Source organism: Habropoda laboriosa, unplaced genomic scaffold, assembly GCF_001263275.1.
Source record: "Habropoda laboriosa isolate 0110345459 unplaced genomic scaffold, ASM126327v1 scaffold801, whole genome shotgun sequence".
Lineage (NCBI taxonomy): Eukaryota > Metazoa > Arthropoda > Insecta > Hymenoptera > Apidae > Habropoda > Habropoda laboriosa.
The window spans coordinates 795,572-812,916 of NW_017101026.1; the positions used below are offsets into that span (position 1 = coordinate 795,572).

A 17,345-nucleotide genomic window follows, 5' to 3' on the forward strand; every position below is an offset into this window, starting at 1 on the left:
CTACTGTTTTCATTCTTTCTCACTTTTCTTCTGTTTTTTTTTCGTTTCTTCTTCTTTGCCGCTCTCTCCCGACGTCCAGAGCGGGAGACCTCCTTTTCGTCTCGCTCAGTTCCCAGAAGCGTACATTTTTTTCTCCAAGTTTTGCAGCGCTGTCGCTTCGGAAGACTCGAAATGTCGGGGTTGAAGGTGAATTCAGCCGGAGGAAATGGAAACGATCAATTGAAGGAGGTTGAATTTTTCATTCACGCTTGTCGATACGTCGCCGCTTCCAACGGGGGCTTTTGCATTCGCGTTGCCCGCGGTCAAACTTCCTCCTCTCGGTTGCGAATTCACGAAATTCAGATTGCTTACGAAATTACAGCGAACCGAGACGGAGTCGGTCGATGGGTCCAGCAGCGTTTGCGGTGAGTTCGCCAAAAAGTTTCTGCCGACTCTGCCGGGCGCGTTCAAGAGCTTGCTCGGCACACCGGTCGCCGTTCGAACCGACAAACCTCGGGAACTGGTCCAGTTAGAATTCCGTAAACCAGTCGGAAACAATAATACGATCCAACCTGACGATACATCCGATATTTTCTTCGATCCACAGATTCCTGGCAGATCTACTTGGAATTACCGATTACGCGACCAACATGCCGGCATTTTGGTTCCTGGATACCCTCGCGCTTCAAACGCTGCGATACAAAAACGACCTCGACGAGTATTCTGTCGGTGTTCTCATCAGTTGGCTGTCCGGCGAAATGATACTCCTTCGAGGTAAAAGAGAAAAGAACTCGTCCAACTAAACAGGCGTACGATATTTATTTCCCTCCTTAAAATTTGCGCGAATCGACAGACAGGAGGTATACTCGCGAAGAATTTTTCAGAGAGATGAAGATCATTTTCACCGCGGCGTGCGAAAAGATACGTGAGAAGAAAAGGTTATTGCATTGGGAAGAAACGATGTCGGAATTTCACGACGCAGAGGAAGAAGCGGAGGATCAGCTGTCGTCGGGGGATCGATCGATGAAAAGGTAGCTCGTGCATCTTCGCTAATATTTAACAGAGTGTGCTTCTATAATGGATCGCTGTCTGTTCGTTTGAAGTTTACAGGAACCCTCCTCTCGAGAAAGCGTCGAAACTTCAAGTAGCATTGACCCATATCTCGTCTTAGATATCGTGATTGATTCTACCTACAATATGTAAGTTAATTACTTCGTCGTGAAAGAAAATTCCATCGAGGCGCTGCGGAACGACAATTTTCGTTGTGCAGGTACGGGAACGAGTTACGCTACGACCTTATTCGCGCAGTTTTCGTACAGCCGATTCAAGTGGAAACTCGCGATTCGCCGTTCACTCTGCGGACACCGCGTTCGGTGAAACTTGCCGGGCCCGGAGAGATGCCCTTCGACGCGCGATTGCAGAGAAGTCTGAGGAAGATCGAGGCGATGGAAAAGTCGAAAAAGCCTGAGAAAAGTGCTAAAGGTGCGGTGAAATAATTTTTTCCTATAAGAACGTTACACGAAAGATTGCAAGAATATTGCACGACTTTTATATTGCAGGGAGGAAAAGTTTACAAGTACCAGCAACACCTCCACCTTCGCTAGACGACGAACTAACGTTAACGCAGAAGCGTCGATTCATCCTGCCGCTGGTGGAAGCGAACGAGGCATCGGATCTTCTAGAAAAATCAAACGACTGACGTCTTCTTTATTTTCTTCTCGCAAAAAGTTACAATATCAGTCCGTTACAAGTACAGTGCCCCATTCGCGACACTTGAAATCTCGAATGCTCGTGGGTTTTACAGGAACGTCCAGTTTCACGAACTTCGAAGTAGCTGCGAGCCTTTCTCGAGGCTGTCCTAATTGCCCGTACTTATTGCATCCGCAACCCCAAAGTGTTCCATCATCTTGAACAAAATTGAGCAAATTTAAAATTAGAAGACGTGTTTCCCAAAGTGTTCGTGGTTACTTGAAGAAAGAAACGGACCAGTTGTACAAACGGTGAACGTATTTCCGCATCGAACCTTTTTCACCAAAATTTCCACGGTCTCGTCCCGTTCGTCTGTGAAATGAACCAACGTGGGCACAGCCGATACTTTGCTCTCTAGGCTGAGCAAGCCTAATTCTCCCTTGGTATTCCACCCCCATGTATACAGGTCACCCTGCGGTTTAAAAAGGACCGTTGCAAAGCGAGCTTATCGATCCGATCTGTTCTATTACCGCCGAGAGAATACTTTACTTGATCGGTGACTACGGCACTGTGCCAGCCCGCCGCCGAAATTTCGACCACTTTAATGCCCGCTAACGCCTCGATCAGCCTCGGATTATCGCAGTCTTCTAAATCGTTGTGCCCCAATTGACCACGCCTGTTCTCACACAAATCAACCCGTCTCAACTTTTTCATCGTATCGAGTTGAAATAACGCACGATCCAGCTTGGTATACGTACGTTCCCATTCCCATTGAATAAATGTCACCGTTTCCTGCCAACAGGACAGTGTGGTCGAATCCACAGGCGATATCTGTGAATCGAACCCTCTTCGGCATGTCGACCAACGTAGGAACGTTGAACACCCGACCTAAATCATATTTTAAACGTCTACACCAAACTGTAAACCTTGTCAAGTTTAAACAAATTAACGTATACCTAAATTAGTGAGAACCACCGTGCATCCTCCTTGCGCTATTTTAACAGGATACTCGTTTTCCGATTCGTTGCTGTTAAAAATGAAATTGTCAACTTTCTTCCAAGAATTTTCGTAAATTTTGTATCGCCAGAGTTCGTTGTCTTTGGATAGGATTACTACGTTGTCCCTGCCAGGTGCAGCTTGCTTGCAACTATAAAAATGATGTATCTAGATATACGTGTGTGTGTGTGTGTGTGTGAATTTCTTAAATTATCCGAATCTACGTCAACTACCTATTTAGCGACTTGTCTGGTATTTGTACTAGTTCAATCTCTTTACTATCTTCCTCAGATTTTCTAGAAATATACAACCCATCCTCTTTCCAAACGAGAAAATAACTCCAACCGATTTGAAAGTCTGTAATTCCAGGAAATGGTACTGTGGTGAACGAATCTACGGCAAGAATGATATTTCCGTCTTTGGAGAAGAGTGCATTGGTGTTAAAACCGGCGTAATAAAACGACATGTCTCTGAAAGGATGAAATAAACTTTCTTATACGTCAATTTTGCGCAAGTTTCTTTCTTATCGAATGTTTTCGGTTGAAAAATTCTGCACCTGCGGGTTTATGCTTGCACGTATGTAAATACGGCGAGAGTTTATTGGCCAGAAGGTGCGGGCAGTTTCCTTAGATACGAAAGAAACAACAGAACCAACTCGTACGACGATAACCACACGACTGACGTGACGTGGTCGATTTACCACGTTTCTGTTGCAGTTTTTTACGAATAAAAGAACGAAATATGGTAAAGAATCAAAGGAAATTAATACTAAATTGATAAACACTGCACCGTACTATGCACTTTCTCCCTAGAGTTCGAAACACGTTCTTTCGAGCACGTAGAACATAACCTAACAAAACTGCACCTTTAGAGTTTCCGACTTTACCACCACGCATTTTATCGAATAAAGAAGCACCGTTCGACACGTTCCTTGCTTATTTTCTACTTCAGTCCCAAAGACAAACATGCGTTAATGAAAAATTGTACAATTTTCGATGACAACTGCACACGTTTCTTCCGTGTATAAAGCTGCTGCGAGCGTAAGGCAGATTTCGTCTGCCACGCCAGCATTGTTACCGCGAAATTTGAATTGGAAAGTTTGCACGAGACGCAGCGTACGCGTTATCCCCGTTTAATTTTTTCATTCTACAACAGGGACTGTTGTCGATTTTGAGAAAACTGCGTTCGAACCCGGACAAAGAATTACGGTTGCTTCTTCTGGGGTTAGACAACGCTGGAAAGACGACTATTTTGAAATCTTTAGCCAGCGAGGATATTACACAGGTAATTGAATTACAAGGCGATTGAATATTCCAGGCGTTCGTTCGAATAATCGATCGTTTATCGAAGGTGACGCCGACGCAAGGCTTCAATATAAAAAGCGTCCAAAGCGAAGGTTTCAAGTTGAACGTTTGGGACATTGGAGGTGCGCGAAAAATTCGCCCGTATTGGCGAAACTATTTCGAAAACACGGACGTTCTGGTAAGTAATTTCTCGCCGTTTAAGCATCATTCAAATCCTAGCGAAAGTGCCGGAGCAACATATCTTTTTACGAAGATCTACGTGGTGGACAGCGCCGATATAAAAAGACTAGAGGAAACGGGTCAAGAATTGTCGGAACTTTTGCTGGAGGAGAAGCTAAGAGGTGTTCCACTATTGGTGTATGCAAATAAGCAAGATCTTGGACAAGCGGTAACCGCGGCCGAAATAGCAGAAGGTCTTGGATTGCACAATATCAAGGATCGCGATTGGCAGATACAATCGTGCATAGCGACGGAGGGAAAAGGCGTGAAGGTACGTCGATAACTGAGAAAATAACACGTTTATACGAATTAAGGTTCTAACGAGATGTCGATTCGACAGGAGGGCCTTGAGTGGGCATGCAACAACATCAAGAGGAAGTAACGGGACGAGAACCGTGAAACAATGGAACAGTTTCTCTTGTACATCCAACATACGTTTTATTTGGCTTTTACTTAATATTTACAGAAGCTGTTACAAAGAACGCGCGAATCGTTCAACTTCCGTCATTTCGACGGCCTCTGAATTGCAATGTCTCGAAGAATGTGTCCGTTATCCGTACTACGTGCTCTTATCGAATAGAATTTTCATAGATCTCCCTTCAGAAGAAGAAGAAGAAGAGAAAGTAACGAAACGAAAGATAGAAATAATCGCGACTGATGCTTTTCGACCGCCGTACACCACCGCGACGAAAAATATTGCTAAAAGTGTTGCTCGAGGTAAAAGATAATTCGAGATGTGAGATTCGAGATAAATAAAAGATTATTCGTGAAATTCTTCACCACTCTATTCCCTTCCTCTTTTTTTATGTACACGTAAAGAAACAAAGGGTTCTTCGATGCGACATCCCTTTGTTCCTTCGATTTCTACCGTGAATTTCCTTTCTCTTGTACGCGTAAAGTAAATATCTTATCAATTATAAATAGAACAACGTGTTCGCAGTAATTCACTGTTAAAAATCGCGAATGTCTCTCACAGGGCACGCTCGATTCGGAATCAAAGTTCACTGTGAACGTTCTCCGTCGTGATTCGAACCTCCTCTTCGTGAAAGTCTGTGCAGTCGGCTGGATATTTTAGCTGAAACATTCAGAAAACGATCTGCCTGTTACACATTTCGTACCATACATAGTCTCTTACGAATGATTCACTTACGATACATCCGTCGTGCTCCATGATGGCCCCGTAAACAGTCCAGAAATTGCTTCCTAACGAATTGCTGACGGCCCAAGCGGCGGGGAAGCTAGTAATTTTCAGTAAACCACTTCGCAGAAGCGGCTGATCCTTATCTTGCTCGTTCTTCTCGTTTATCGTACACAGAACCTGACTCGCGCATTCTGGCCTCTTGATTGCCCATTTGTACGCTCGAAAAGACTGTAAATTCACCTTCGACTTGACAAACGATCCTCGATCCCACATACATACGTATAATTCCAGCTCTCTGCGATTTCTTACCTTCAATATAGGATTAACGATGTCGTTGTTGATCATGTCGCTGAGCCTGTTACTGATTTCCCTGGCGTTCACTCGAGACATGATAAATCCTTTCTCTGACGCCAGCGCGATTAATTCTTTCACGTATGACACCGCCGGCTTGATGTACTGCGAACTGTCCATTTTCATCCCCAAATGCCTCTTTCCCATTGCGTTCACTAATCTGCAACAGAACCGAATACAATGCGTTATTTTCGCTGGAACGTGGAACTTCCGACAGTTCAGTACCTGGAGAGACTTTCCACAGGTCTCATCGAGTCGAACATTGCCGCTTTAGGGAAACCTTGCGACTTGAGGAAGCTGTTTCCGACGAATTGAACGGTGTTTAGGTAACGTTGCTGGATCTGTGGATCGGAGACGTGAGAGATCCATTCTCCGATGTAATTGGTCAACGATCTGATCCACGCACGACGTACAGCAGGCTTCTCGAAACTGTCCAGCAGTTTCTCGTAGCGAATACGTCCCTCGGGGTCGGACATTTGCCCGACGAAGTCTGCCAGACCGCTCTTTCTCCACAGCGTCTGGCCCAGCTCTGAATTACTGAAGTGATCCCACATCACGTGCAAATTTTCAAGAATTGGCGGCATGTACCAAGAGTGTCCCGAGTGGTCGTGCATTTTATCGGGCGTATCGTCCATCTCGTTGCTCTCTCCGCCTAATTTTGACAGTAACATCGGCAACAGGCCCATCACCAAGTCGGAGTTTCCGCTTTGACTCATGAACATGCTTCCCACGTTCAAGATCCCTTCGAGATCGATGCTAGGCCGTTGCTTCGTTTCGACACTCCTGCTCGTTCTTTTGCTGTTTTTCTTCGAGTTCATTACGCCGTCGAGGACAGATCCGAGCATCGAGAAGTCGATCCCTTGATTATTCTGCCCGTTAGAGAATAAGCTCCCGATTCCTGAGACAATCTGGCCGACGCTGTCTAAATTAGACGTTGAACTGAACATATCGCCGCTCTGGTAAAATAACGAGGAAACGTTAATACAGCCTTTAATTCGTAAACCTCCCTACGGTTCAGGACGAGCTTTGTTTTACCTCTCCTCTGCTATCAGACTGGAGAAAAGCTTTGGCCAAGCCCTGGAGTCCGTTGAGGTTGTCTTTGTTCGAGAAAAAGGTTTTCGCCGCTTCGATGAACACCGTCGAAGCGTCTTCGTCGTCCTCTTTCTCGCATCTCGTCGAGGCCAATAAGATCAACAGGGTACAGATCTTTGGCAGCCACATATTCGCCTTCTACTCCTCCTGTTGTAACAGTAACGTTTCATTATTGCAATTTATCAGGGAAGCTTAGCTCAGTTTAGCTTAAATTGTGTGTTGAACAGCGAGACGAGTAGAAATCGGCCGAAAATTGACACGACGAGAGAGAGATTCGTCGCAGAGGAGTACTTAATCCAGGCGTATCCTCGCTGGGAGAGCAGAGGGGAAGAGAGTCGTTTACCTTCAACCGGATCTCGATCGTGGTCGAGTTATTTTTGGATGGCGCGCCTCTCTCCAGGCCGTCCGTAGGATTTTAAGCGTGAGTGATACACCGGAAACGTTTCGGCTCGTGGTCACTCGAATACCGTTGCACGCGGAGTGCTATCTTACAGTTAAACGTTCCCTGTCCACGTCCTATTCCTCACCGACCACGATTTTTCCACCGATTCGGCAATTTCGCTGAAAATAACGGAACACTTTCGGTCATCGATGGGAAAAAAGTTGAGAAAACCTCGCGATCAATTTGAGAGATCAACGACCACAGCTAAGAAGCGTTGTAGTGAAACGCAGAGAATAATAAGTTCCCGAGGTTCGCGATCCTCGTCCTTGAAATCTGCCATACAGCATCCTTGAGATGAATGGCTATCGAAGAAGGAGCTATACACCCGGAGGGTGTCGTCGTGAATGACAAGAAGCGAAGAATCGGAGCAGCGTATTCTAACGCGCAATTTCAGTACCGTAAACCGCATGAAATTGACATTCTCCAGTTGGAGGAACGATTCGGGCTAACGGTACAGACTGTTAGTCATCGTTCCTCCGACGCGCCAAACTTGCCAGAGGCCCGGGGAGTGGAACAGCGACAAAGGAGGAGAGATTAAAAAGTGTAACACACGGAGAAATCGTCCTCGAGAGTGTTCCCCCACAATTACCTCGGCGAGAGCTTATCCGTGGATTTGCCGCGTAAACGCGGAAAGTGCAGGATGCAGTTCTCGTTCTCACGTGGACGAGAGGGAAAGCGAGTAGAACTCTCGGTTCCAAGGTCACCAGGACGTCGACACCGTTTTCTGGAACCGCGATCGGACCAACATCCTTTCTGTTCCTTCTTTTTTTTCCCCCTCGAGAGATCTTCTTTGCTCGGTTAAACGCGCCGAGAGAGAGAGAGAGAGAGAGAGAGAGAGAGGACGAGTCAACGGGATAACGGTACAATTCGCGGTATTATTAATGATTTGCCCCAATAGAGATGACTCTATCGAGATAACCGCGGCCCATAAAAAAAACCTGCCAACAGAATCAACACTTATTAGGCCATTCGGAGATTCGCGGGTCTACGTGTAACCGGCGTTTTGCTGCGTAATTAAAGGAGCTCGTTAGACACGGTTAAAGTAGCTCTCCACACCGGTTGAACGCAATTTGCCATCCCGTGTGATTCGTTTAAACGCCCCTGCCGTTTCACGCCTTCGAACGTGGAAATTGGTCAAACCGAATGGGAACACGTACGTGTACATTTTGTTTCGTAAAACGTTTATTATTGTTACGTAAATTTCTGCTATCGTCGTAATTAGTTTGTTTCATCGGCAGAGATAACGGTTGGCTTACAGAGAAATAATTGCGGCTGGAATTTTCGCGCGTCGCTTAAATATATTTGCCGAATAATTTTTTATTCTCCGCCGTACCGGGCGTGCTTGAATATTCGTTTAATTGACCCGGCGCGTTAACGCTCGCAAGTTATCGTTACGGATAACGAAGTGGCTTGGACTAGCCGTGGAAAAGCAGGTACGATCGAGTTGCGAAAATTCGTACTACTTGTACAACGGTAGTTGCAATCAACTAGAGCGTGTTCGATTGTGCTTCTGTAGAGAAGATCGTTGAAGCTTGGCACACCGCTACTCGATACGCATCGAGTAAGCCTAACTCGCGTCCAAACGAAATTGTAACCCTTCGGCTTCTGTCAACGGCGTAGTTTAAACTTGGAAATCGTTAAACATCCGACACCCTACACCTGCAATTCCCGTCCTTCCCGCATTCGAAAGAAAAGCAAAAAACAGCCGAGAGTACGGAGGATTTACCTGGAGACCAGCAATGAAGAAAGGAAGAACGTTGACGGTGGTGGCCGGCGATGGAGAGTCCCGTTTGTCCCGGAGAGCCGTGCGCACCTGACGCGACGAAGGTTGTGGCGTGACTGCCGTCGAAGGTAGCTCGACGAACGGTACTTACCTACCTGAGCAGCCAGGTATACCCAGCTGCGAGCTTGTAACACCGTGCACCTCGTCGGATCCTCCATGTATCCTCGAATATTTTCTCCTTCGCGTTCAATGGAACTGCGGATTTGCATGAATCTTCGCTACCGCAGCCTCTACTTTGCACCTCGCGGTACCGTAATCCTCTTTGTAACACGTCATTTTTAAAAGCTCCCAAGAACAAGGTGAAACAGAGTCCTCTCGCACAGACGGAGATTCCAAAGTCCCAAAGGATCGACATTCCTCTGGTGTATGCGTCATAGAGGAAATCACGATTGGAAGAGAGAAGAGAGGCCGAAACCGGGCGCTGTTCCGATCGCCACTTTCGGTAGGTCCCCCGAAGGCAGTCGTTGACCCTAGGTAGAATTGGGAAAGCACGCGTGGTCAACACGGTATCCCGTTTAATTCGAGGCGGCAAGGTCGCCTATCCGGCTCCGGTGGACGAAGGATCGTCGAACCGGTTCGAAATTGTGGCCAGCTGCCAGGATTCGAGCTACGACCGCGTTTAGGTAACCCTCTTGGATCGTTGGAACAGGTGTACGCGCTTTTTCTCGGGCACCGGCCACGTGAAAAAATCCAGCGGCGTTTAGCTTGGCACACGCTCGTAAGACGAGAAACACCGTTACCAGATCGGACTTGTTATTTAGAACGACGGAATTTCCAACGATTCGCACCGTGGAACGACCATAAACGTCCTATCAATTTCGATACCTTTCCCCTATTCAATTTCCAGATCAATCTGATCCAGATTTCCAAGCCTATGAAAATTTCACCATTCTCCGACGAAGGATACGGGAACGTGTCTGTAATCTCGTCCGCGATTTCGTTAATACTTGATAGCCCGTGGCGGGCGCGTACGAAAAACCTGCCGACGACAGGTGCAATCGCTCTTCTTTTCGTAGGCATCCTTGTACTTTTATTTATACGAAAATACAGGCTTATCGGGAGCCTCTGAAGCATGCCACATGTTCACGTGAATAAAAGATCAAAGGCGCGCGGAGACGGACCCGTGCGCCCCACGTAAGTAGGCGCCGCGAGGATCGACTCGGTTGCACGCACCGCTGGAAATCATACTTCCAACTGATCTCTAGTGTTTTCATTTATAGCTCGGAGAAATGAAGTCAACGGAGGAGAATTCGGGCGAGAAGATCGCTCGCGAGTTCCTCGTGCAGGAAACGGTGTTGAGAATAATCGGGATTTGGCCGAGCAGCGTTAACAATTTCGCGTCCATCGGTCGATGGACGTTCGCCATCTTGACGCATGTGAGTTCAGAAGCGTGTTTCGAAGGCTGCTACGTTCGAGATCTTCCCAGCGCGAGTCTTTCCCGTAATTAGATCAGTACTATCTACAGCCTGTCTCTCGAAGTCTATCGTCATTGTCTGGACCTCGACGACACGATGGACGCGTTCGTCATGGATCTGTCGTCGGTGATCAGTCTGTCCAAGCTGCTCGTTTTACGGATGAAATCGAAACACACTTACGCTCTCGTCGATTCGATCGTCAAAGACTGGACGAACGTCGATCATTCCCGCCACGAACGCATCATGACGGAGTACTTCAACAAAGGAAGAATCGTTTCGTTGACGATACTCTACCTTGGATACGCCTCTGGACTGTCTTTCGTTCTCAAAGCCCTGCCTTTGCACCTTCTACCCTTCCAGGTCGGACACGATTGGTCGTTTCATCTCTGAAAGTGACCGATCGCCAATTTATCGCTTACCACTTGCGCTTTCTTTCGTTTAGAAGCTCCACAGTTGGGCGAATTCAACGGTGAACACGAACGATACAGCGAGATTGAATTATTTCTTGGCCACGCACTGCGTGTTCGGCCCTTTACCGTTGCAGCATCACGTCTGCGTGTTACTGCTGCAAGGGATGCACATTTTCTTCAACGCCGTGGCTCACTGCGGCAACGACGGCCTCTTCTTCAGCCTGACGATGCATCTGTGCGGTCAGTTTGAAATTCTGAAGATGAATCTGGCGGAGATCGAGTTCGAGGCGATCGCTTGTCGGAAGCGAATCGGCGTTCTCGTGAAACGACACTGCAAACTGGCGGTGTTGACCAACGATCTCGAGCAGAGCTTCAGTATGATTATTCTGGTGCAACTCATGATGAGTGCGTTGCTAATTTGCGTAGAAGGTGAGTCGTTGTTCGGAAAAGTAAGTACCTATGCTACGTTTAAGCGTCCGACAAGCTTGTATCACAATAGACGACAAATTATTCTTATCGGAGCGATAGCATTCGGCCCCCGTTCCTCTTTCCTTTGGTTTCCTTCGCGCTTCGTGTGTGCAACCTAGACGTTGATCGATAAGAATATGCATTTTTAATTACCACTTCGAGGTAACACGTACTGTTTCCTTTTTTCAAACAAATTGGTAGCTTTTTAAAGTACAAGCTTTTGCGAAAAAGGAAATGTATTCGTCGCAAGAATTATCTTTGTTACGAGTTCTTGTAAAACGTCAGCTGGCCTTATTACTCTACTTTGCTAATTCTCCGTCGTTAAAGTAACACAATTGAAATATGAATAATAATTGGAACATTACCCACACGCTTCGTGCATTATCCTCCGGAGACAGGTTTCGTCTTCCTGGTCGCTCTGAGCACGAAGGACAACGTTGCAGCATTGAGGAGCTTCGTTCTGATGGTGACTTTGCTGATTCAGCTGTACCTTTACGCCTACGCGGGCAACACACTCGAGTCGCGAACCGAAGAAATTGCACAAGCCGCCTATGACTCTCTTTGGTACCGTTGCCACGGGCACGCAGCCAGAGATCTCCTTTTGATCATCCATCGAGGAAATTCGCCTTATCGTATAACAGCCGGAAAATTCGTCCCGATGAATCTTTTCACTTTCAAGGAGATACTGAAAGCTTCTGGCTCGTATCTGTCTGTAATGAAGGTAATGATGGACGCATGAGAATTGGACCTATCGAGAAATGATCAATTTCACTCTTCTTTCCTATAATTACAATTTACATCGAATTCACATATATCTTCGTTTTTCTTTTCCATTCGATATTCCACGTATTTATCCTTTCGTCCAACTTTTTACTCGAGGATAATACACGTTCGAGTGTTAGAGAGTGTAAAACTTATGGTCAAAGTTGCACCCTTTGTTTACGTTGAAAGTAATCGGTCTCAAGAACTGGACGTTCCAGTTCTTGCACGCTTTTTTCCCGCATATCGTGACTCTCGATAAAACTTGAGTATCCTTGGAGAAACGTACTCTACTCCGTTCAAAACGCGTCCCCTCGATAAGAGGACAGAAAATAGTGCGTTACGAATTCTCTTGGTAACGTGCAGCTGGCATGGTCAACGATAGGTAGTTACGCGTTTATGGTGGAATAAATCATGAATTGGAAAATGCAGCGTATTCCTGCAAACGAGAAAAAAGCGAAACGGTATTCTCTATTACGGAGAATGATCGTTTCACGATCCCCCTGATCATTCTGCGAACAATTCGATTACGCGAAAGCCCCTGTGAACCTGGCTTTTTTAACACTGCAACGTGTTATACGTGAGTGATTATTTGATGCGTCGAATGGAAGGATTTTCTGTACGTCGAGCAATCTGCTAAAAAATATAAAGAAATATATCGTTTAAATGATCGAGAAAGCGTAATATCTCGTTGGAAGCTAGGAACATTTTTTATCGTTAACACCGAAACGTGTACGAGTATTACAAAAAGTATGACTGGTAATAAAAGTATAAAGGTATACTTGTTAAACAGTTGTGTAGGATGTGTAGGAAATCTATATTAAGCGGAACCACTATAAAGTAGTGAATCATGTTTTATCATTTCGAATACTTGAAATGTTACGTCGAAACTGCGCGATAGATCGTCTCAGTGGACTATTTTGTGCACGTAGTTCGCGAAACGACCTACAGATGGTACTCAAGCGCGAGCAGCATGCCGTAATCTAATTGCGCGTAAAAAACATTTGAAAAATATCACTGAAATAACGTTATTTAAATAATATAACATGTGGTTTAAATGTTCAGAGTCGCGATATTGGGATAACTTTAAACAAGAATATGTTAGGATATCGTTTCGCAATGAATTAATCGCGTTCGTTAATTGAACGAACAAACTTAACCTTAAAGGGAAATTTCAATGTTCTCGTTCGACCAAACGGTATACTTAATGGTAAAAAATAATTATAACTTAAGATGGCACAACGATTGACCGGCAAACAGAAATTAAAGTCACTCTTGAAAGTGACCAGCACCGCTACTTTGTTGTACGGTGGCGTTTGTATTTATCAGAGCAATGAAAACTTCTATAATAAATTTGTTGTACCTCTGGCACAATTTCTGGATCCAGAATTTGCTCACAATAGCGCTGTGAAGATTTTAAAATGGGGTCTTCTGCCTAAGCAAAATACAGAGGACCCACCTTCCCTTGCAGTTAACGTTTGGGGTATGCAATTTAAGAATCCAGTAGGAATGGCAGCTGGCTTTGATAAACAAGGTGAAGCTGTAGAGGGCTTGCACAAAATAGGTTTTAGCTTTGTAGAAATAGGTAAGCACGTTTGAGTGATTTATGATTCTGAATTAGATAGATGTTACGTTGCTTCTTTAATTGCAGGATCGGTTACACCAAAACCTCAACCAGGCAACCCAAAACCAAGGGTGTTTAGATTACTAGAAGACAATGCAGTGGTTAATCGATACGGCTTTAACAGCGAAGGGCACAACAGTGTGTGGGAACGTTTAAGGAGACTCAGGGATGACCAGAACTTCAATGGTATTGTAGGAATCAACTTGGGTAAAAATAAAACGTCCGAAGATGCTGCACAAGACTATGTAGATGGCATTAAGAAGTTCTCAGATGTAGCAGATTATTTTGTGATTAACATATCTAGTCCCAATACTCCTGGATTAAGAATGCTCCAGAACAAAAAAGATTTAGAACAATTACTGACAAAAGTGAACAAAGTCAGGCAACTTGTACATAGCAGACAACCGTTATTGCTGAAGCTAGCGCCAGATTTGTCAGACTCTGAGAAGAAAGACATTGCAGATGTGATACTCGAGCAGAAATCCAAAGTAGATGGCCTAATATTATGTAATACTACGGTTACTCGTAATAATTTATCGAGTCCTCTTAAAGAGGAAAGTGGAGGACTTAGCGGAGCTCCTCTCGCGGACATGTCGACCACAATGATCTCAGATATGTATAAACTAACGAAGGGCACTATTCCCATTATCGGCGTTGGTGGTATATTTACCGGAGCAGATGCTTATAATAAAATCAAAGCTGGTGCTTCTTTGATACAAGTTTACACGTCGTTTACGTTCCGCGGACCACCTGTAGTAGGAAAGATTAAACGAGAATTGGACGATATGCTCAAACAAGATGGCCTGACGTCTATCGGAGATGCGGTTGGAAAGGATGCCAATGTTCGATAAATATTTTTTCTAGTTACCAGTTAATTTTACAATTTTAAACTTAGAGCGTATATTAAATGTACATTTTACGCCAATGACTTCGTTATATGAAACACGTTATTTCGTTGTTACGAGATTCATCGTTATGTGTACCTCGAACACGTAGTATCGACAATAAAACGATACTTTTACGACATGTGTCACCCTTTTGATTAATTTGAAAATTCGACAAAGACCGACGTTCTTTACTTAACGTTTATTTAAGTGACTGGGTTATACAAATATTTCCATTTTAATTCGTGTTTTTCGTACATTTGTCGTGAAGAAAATTAGTAAAACTAGTAACAATCTTCGAAATAATATATTCGTGGTACCTGGTACAACTAGTATAATTTTTCCTCGACCTGCGGTCAGGTTATATACATATAATCTATGATTAATACTCACTGGTAATGTCTTCTTTACACGACGTACTTACGATTAGCTAGTGTCAAGGCATTTGATAAAAAAGTAATTTCCTCTTTTATATCCCGGTGTTTTAGAATCGAAATAAATACTAACAGAAACAGGTTAAAACAATTACAACACGTTAGAACACGTTAGAACACGTTCAAACTATATACGCGCTCGTCTACTCAAAGTTATTTCTTAAAATGAATTTTTGGTACCATTCTTCCTAACTTCTTTACACGATGACGATTAACATAAATAAAATCGTTAATGAAGAATCTACGCGAGTTACAATTCTCGATTAGCTACAAGCAACAGAAAAATCGATAGAGAATAGATCGTTGTCAGGTGTGGATACGCAATCCTTATAGAAATTAAATTCTCAGGTACACAGTTACGATAACGTTGAAGAAGGTCCCAAAACGTTAAACGTTAATGCAAACCAAGATTTCCGCCGAGGCCCTGCTCCTTCCTCCACTGAGCTAAGCGAATATCGTACCAAGCCTGAAAACACATCGAAACGTCCAACTTTTTCAAATTAAAGCACCGACTTAAAAATTCTTTTTTTCTTAACAGAAGTGAAAGTATATGTAGGGACCTCGACGTCAGCTTCGGAGAGACCGGTTTCGGCCGCCAACAGGACGATATCCGCCATATGAGGTGCTCTAGGCCATCTGTGAAAATGTTCCTGAAGAACAGCTTCCTGATCAGGCGTCAAACGAATCACTCGAGCATCAGACCCTCTGCTGGAGTACTGCGGCGAGGCTGATCTTAGCATCTTGCCTAAAAAACCAGAAAACATCCACGCGAATGACTCAAGGGTGATTTATTCCAAGAAATGTCAGCTTACAATTAGCAATGTTACAAAGACCTACCCTAACGAAAAGTTTTCGAATTTTTCTAGAAATCTTCTACGTCTGTTCAAGCGTAATTTACCAAGGTACTCGATGTGTTAACGAGAATACCGTGGAGGTGACACGCCACGAAGGGAAAAAAACGCGTCGATTATCTGCGATAAAAGACACGTCGTGAATCAGCGCGACGCGTCGCGAATATGGCTCTCGAATATTCCCTTTTACGGCAAACAAACGTACTGATACACCGTAAAGGCGCGAGAGCCGACCGCCCGGTAAATTGACTCTCATTACATAACCGCATTATCACCAGCTCGCAACTTCTATTACGGAGGCGTGGTAATCGTAATAGTTGTATAATAAACACCGCTATTACATAAGTGGCCGCGACGTTGTTTTGCGTTCGCGGTGGCTATTGTGGCGTGGGATTGACCAGAGAAAAGAGAAAAAAAGGTCGCGGAGCGACGCAGCGGCCCCTCGTTACGTTACATTTCCCCCTGCGATCTCGCGTTGTTTGGCCGCGTTTTAACGAGACAGCTGCGAAATCTACGGCCTCGACGAAACGAGCAACCAGAATAGCGCGACATTGACCCGGCATCACGATCTCCCTGCTTTTGGATACATTTCAAGGCTCGATTGCACGCGGGAACCGTACACGTTTCTTTCTCTTTCTCAACAACAACAACAACAACAACAACAGAATGTCAAAAATTTCTTCTTTTTCTTTATAGCGACCACTTACTCGGCTCGGCGAATCTCACTCTCTGCGTAGACTTTCTCGGAGCAGCTGTATCCGGATAAGTGGTGCGTCGTTCGCACAAATAGCACTTTCTCTCGTAAAAATACGACGATAATTTTGGATTATTCATCTTTACCAACGGACGATCGTCCCAGGCGATTAAAGATCGAATCGAAGAACGTTTCTGTACGCGGTTCACGCGCGACTGATTCCCATCTGGTTTTGCGCGCACGTAATAATATGAAAATGTAAATCGATGCACATACGTGGGAGAGGATCAGCCTTGATAGGATGCACCAGCTTTTAACGAGAGTTCTAGCCGAGTTCCCTGCCAAAACTTTTAATTATACCAGGTTCCTTCCGGTTCTGAATCACCGGTCGATTAACTAGAAAAACATTTGGCGGCTTGCCTGCGCCGTCTAATCGATCAGACGTTCGGCTATTTTTTTCCTTCAACCCTTTGCCTACAGCGTGCTTGAAGGAAAGCACAATTCTGACGATAACGTGAATATACAGCGAGAGATTTAAATTGTCGCTTCAGCCAACTTTTCCCACACCTAAGTGTTACACGCGGAATTGTCCAGAAACCGAATCCGAAGTGTGCTTTCTCTTCGACAAGAGGTTGCTTATAGAAGAAAGAAATCGGGACGCGATCCAGAGGGTCCGATAAGCGGGAGAGACAGTTCCGCGTTCAGCAATCTTCACCGTGACATTTCTGTACCGTGTATTTGTTGTTGCGTGCCGCGTGGGCGGCCGCCTTGAGCTGTACGTTTATGGAGCAACTTGGTGGAATGTTAAAC

General features: G+C 44.9%; 7 protein-coding genes across 8 annotated transcripts; 4 read left to right on the plus strand and 3 right to left on the minus strand.

Annotated features, from left to right (window-relative positions):
- Nucleotides 1-629: 629 nt before the first annotated feature.
- On the plus strand, nt 630-1,678 carry LOC108577882. The gene is made up of 5 exons (XM_017941101.1): nt 630-753; nt 833-1,010; nt 1,083-1,178; nt 1,250-1,461; nt 1,539-1,678. The coding sequence occupies exons 1-5, from the start codon at nt 630-632 to the stop codon at nt 1,676-1,678; spliced, it is 750 nt and encodes a 249-aa protein (XP_017796590.1).
- On the minus strand, nt 1,667-3,130 carry LOC108577915 (probable E3 ubiquitin-protein ligase HERC4). Its single transcript, XM_017941145.1, has 6 exons — nt 2,898-3,130; nt 2,625-2,815; nt 2,427-2,556; nt 2,218-2,344; nt 1,966-2,140; nt 1,667-1,885 (listed from the first exon to the last, which is right to left on the minus strand). Exons 1-6 carry the CDS (start codon nt 3,128-3,130, stop codon nt 1,716-1,718), a joined length of 1,026 nt encoding a protein of 341 aa, XP_017796634.1. The 3' UTR covers nt 1,667-1,715.
- Nucleotides 3,131-3,362: 232 nt separating this feature from the next.
- LOC108577936 (ADP-ribosylation factor-like protein 3) lies at nt 3,363-4,599 on the plus strand. Its single transcript, XM_017941166.1, has 5 exons — nt 3,363-3,408; nt 3,820-3,948; nt 4,015-4,146; nt 4,222-4,458; nt 4,528-4,599. The coding sequence occupies exons 1-5, from the start codon at nt 3,406-3,408 to the stop codon at nt 4,567-4,569; spliced, it is 543 nt and encodes a 180-aa protein (XP_017796655.1). The 5' UTR covers nt 3,363-3,405; the 3' UTR covers nt 4,570-4,599.
- A 582-nt stretch (nt 4,600-5,181) lies between these two features.
- On the minus strand, nt 5,182-9,204 carry LOC108577912. Of its 2 annotated transcripts, none has more exons than XM_017941140.1 (6): nt 8,940-9,204; nt 6,715-6,918; nt 5,905-6,635; nt 5,638-5,839; nt 5,338-5,556; nt 5,182-5,262 (listed from the first exon to the last, which is right to left on the minus strand). In XM_017941140.1, exons 2-6 carry the CDS (start codon nt 6,898-6,900, stop codon nt 5,182-5,184), a joined length of 1,419 nt encoding a protein of 472 aa, XP_017796629.1. In that variant the 5' UTR covers nt 6,901-6,918; nt 8,940-9,204. The 2 variants fall into 2 exon arrangements, with proteins under 2 accessions (XP_017796629.1, XP_017796630.1); XM_017941141.1 differs by lacking the exon at nt 8,940-9,204 and adding an exon at nt 7,115-7,138.
- Nucleotides 9,205-10,225: 1,021 nt separating this feature from the next.
- Nucleotides 10,226-12,028, plus strand: LOC108577924 (odorant receptor 22c-like). Its single transcript, XM_017941154.1, has 4 exons — nt 10,226-10,372; nt 10,445-10,771; nt 10,854-11,250; nt 11,688-12,028. The coding sequence occupies exons 1-4, from the start codon at nt 10,226-10,228 to the stop codon at nt 12,026-12,028; spliced, it is 1,212 nt and encodes a 403-aa protein (XP_017796643.1).
- Nucleotides 12,029-13,096: 1,068 nt separating this feature from the next.
- Nucleotides 13,097-14,523, plus strand: LOC108577930 (dihydroorotate dehydrogenase (quinone)). The gene is made up of 2 exons (XM_017941161.1): nt 13,097-13,633; nt 13,700-14,523. Exons 1-2 carry the CDS (start codon nt 13,282-13,284, stop codon nt 14,521-14,523), a joined length of 1,176 nt encoding a protein of 391 aa, XP_017796650.1. The 5' UTR covers nt 13,097-13,281.
- A 253-nt stretch (nt 14,524-14,776) lies between these two features.
- On the minus strand, nt 14,777-16,802 carry LOC108577980 (homeodomain-only protein-like). The gene is made up of 3 exons (XM_017941220.1): nt 16,549-16,802; nt 15,551-15,735; nt 14,777-15,456 (listed from the first exon to the last, which is right to left on the minus strand). Exons 1-3 carry the CDS (start codon nt 16,673-16,675, stop codon nt 15,385-15,387), a joined length of 384 nt encoding a protein of 127 aa, XP_017796709.1. The 5' UTR covers nt 16,676-16,802; the 3' UTR covers nt 14,777-15,384.
- Nucleotides 16,803-17,345: the final 543 nt, after the last annotated feature.

What these genes read in the sequence shown, in the direction of transcription:
- LOC108577882 (XM_017941101.1), top strand. Translation starts at nt 630, where the DNA reads ATGCCGGCATTTTGGTTCCTGGATACCCTCGCGCTTCAAACGCTGCGA. An exon ending in ATTGATTCTACCTACAATAT is followed by an intron (nt 1,179 to 1,249) that starts GTAAGTTAATTA and finishes TTCGTTGTGCAG; the next exon opens with GTACGGGAACGAGTTACGCT. An exon ending in GCCTGAGAAAAGTGCTAAAG is followed by an intron (nt 1,462 to 1,538) that starts GTGCGGTGAAAT and finishes TTTATATTGCAG; the next exon opens with GGAGGAAAAGTTTACAAGTA.
- LOC108577915 (XM_017941145.1), bottom strand. Translation starts at nt 3,130, where the DNA reads ATGTCGTTTTATTACGCCGGTTTTAACACCAATGCACTCTTCTCCAAA. An exon ending in CCAGACAAGTCGCTAAATAG is followed by an intron (nt 2,816 to 2,897) that starts GTAGTTGACGTA and finishes TCATTTTTATAG; the next exon opens with TTGCAAGCAAGCTGCACCTG. An exon ending in GTTCACCGTTTGTACAACTG is followed by an intron (nt 1,886 to 1,965) that starts GTCCGTTTCTTT and finishes ATTTTGTTCAAG; the next exon opens with ATGATGGAACACTTTGGGGT.
- LOC108577936 (XM_017941166.1), top strand. An exon ending in CCAGCGAGGATATTACACAG is followed by an intron (nt 3,949 to 4,014) that starts GTAATTGAATTA and finishes CGTTTATCGAAG; the next exon opens with GTGACGCCGACGCAAGGCTT. An exon ending in CGGAGGGAAAAGGCGTGAAG is followed by an intron (nt 4,459 to 4,527) that starts GTACGTCGATAA and finishes TCGATTCGACAG; the next exon opens with GAGGGCCTTGAGTGGGCATG.
- LOC108577912 (XM_017941140.1), bottom strand. Translation starts at nt 6,900, where the DNA reads ATGTGGCTGCCAAAGATCTGTACCCTGTTGATCTTATTGGCCTCGACG. An exon ending in CCTGTGGAAAGTCTCTCCAG is followed by an intron (nt 5,840 to 5,904) that starts GTACTGAACTGT and finishes GTTCTGTTGCAG; the next exon opens with ATTAGTGAACGCAATGGGAA. An exon ending in TGGAGCACGACGGATGTATC is followed by an intron (nt 5,263 to 5,337) that starts GTAAGTGAATCA and finishes TGAATGTTTCAG; the next exon opens with CTAAAATATCCAGCCGACTG.
- LOC108577924 (XM_017941154.1), top strand. Translation starts at nt 10,226, where the DNA reads ATGAAGTCAACGGAGGAGAATTCGGGCGAGAAGATCGCTCGCGAGTTC. An exon ending in CGTTCGCCATCTTGACGCAT is followed by an intron (nt 10,373 to 10,444) that starts GTGAGTTCAGAA and finishes TCCCGTAATTAG; the next exon opens with ATCAGTACTATCTACAGCCT. An exon ending in GTTGCTAATTTGCGTAGAAG is followed by an intron (nt 11,251 to 11,687) that starts GTGAGTCGTTGT and finishes CTCCGGAGACAG; the next exon opens with GTTTCGTCTTCCTGGTCGCT.
- LOC108577930 (XM_017941161.1), top strand. Translation starts at nt 13,282, where the DNA reads ATGGCACAACGATTGACCGGCAAACAGAAATTAAAGTCACTCTTGAAA. An exon ending in TTTTAGCTTTGTAGAAATAG is followed by an intron (nt 13,634 to 13,699) that starts GTAAGCACGTTT and finishes CTTTAATTGCAG; the next exon opens with GATCGGTTACACCAAAACCT.
- LOC108577980 (XM_017941220.1), bottom strand. Translation starts at nt 16,675, where the DNA reads ATGAATAATCCAAAATTATCGTCGTATTTTTACGAGAGAAAGTGCTAT. An exon ending in AGTGAGATTCGCCGAGCCGA is followed by an intron (nt 15,736 to 16,548) that starts GTAAGTGGTCGC and finishes CTGGTTTTTTAG; the next exon opens with GCAAGATGCTAAGATCAGCC. An exon ending in TCTCCGAAGCTGACGTCGAG is followed by an intron (nt 15,457 to 15,550) that starts GTCCCTACATAT and finishes ATGTGTTTTCAG; the next exon opens with GCTTGGTACGATATTCGCTT.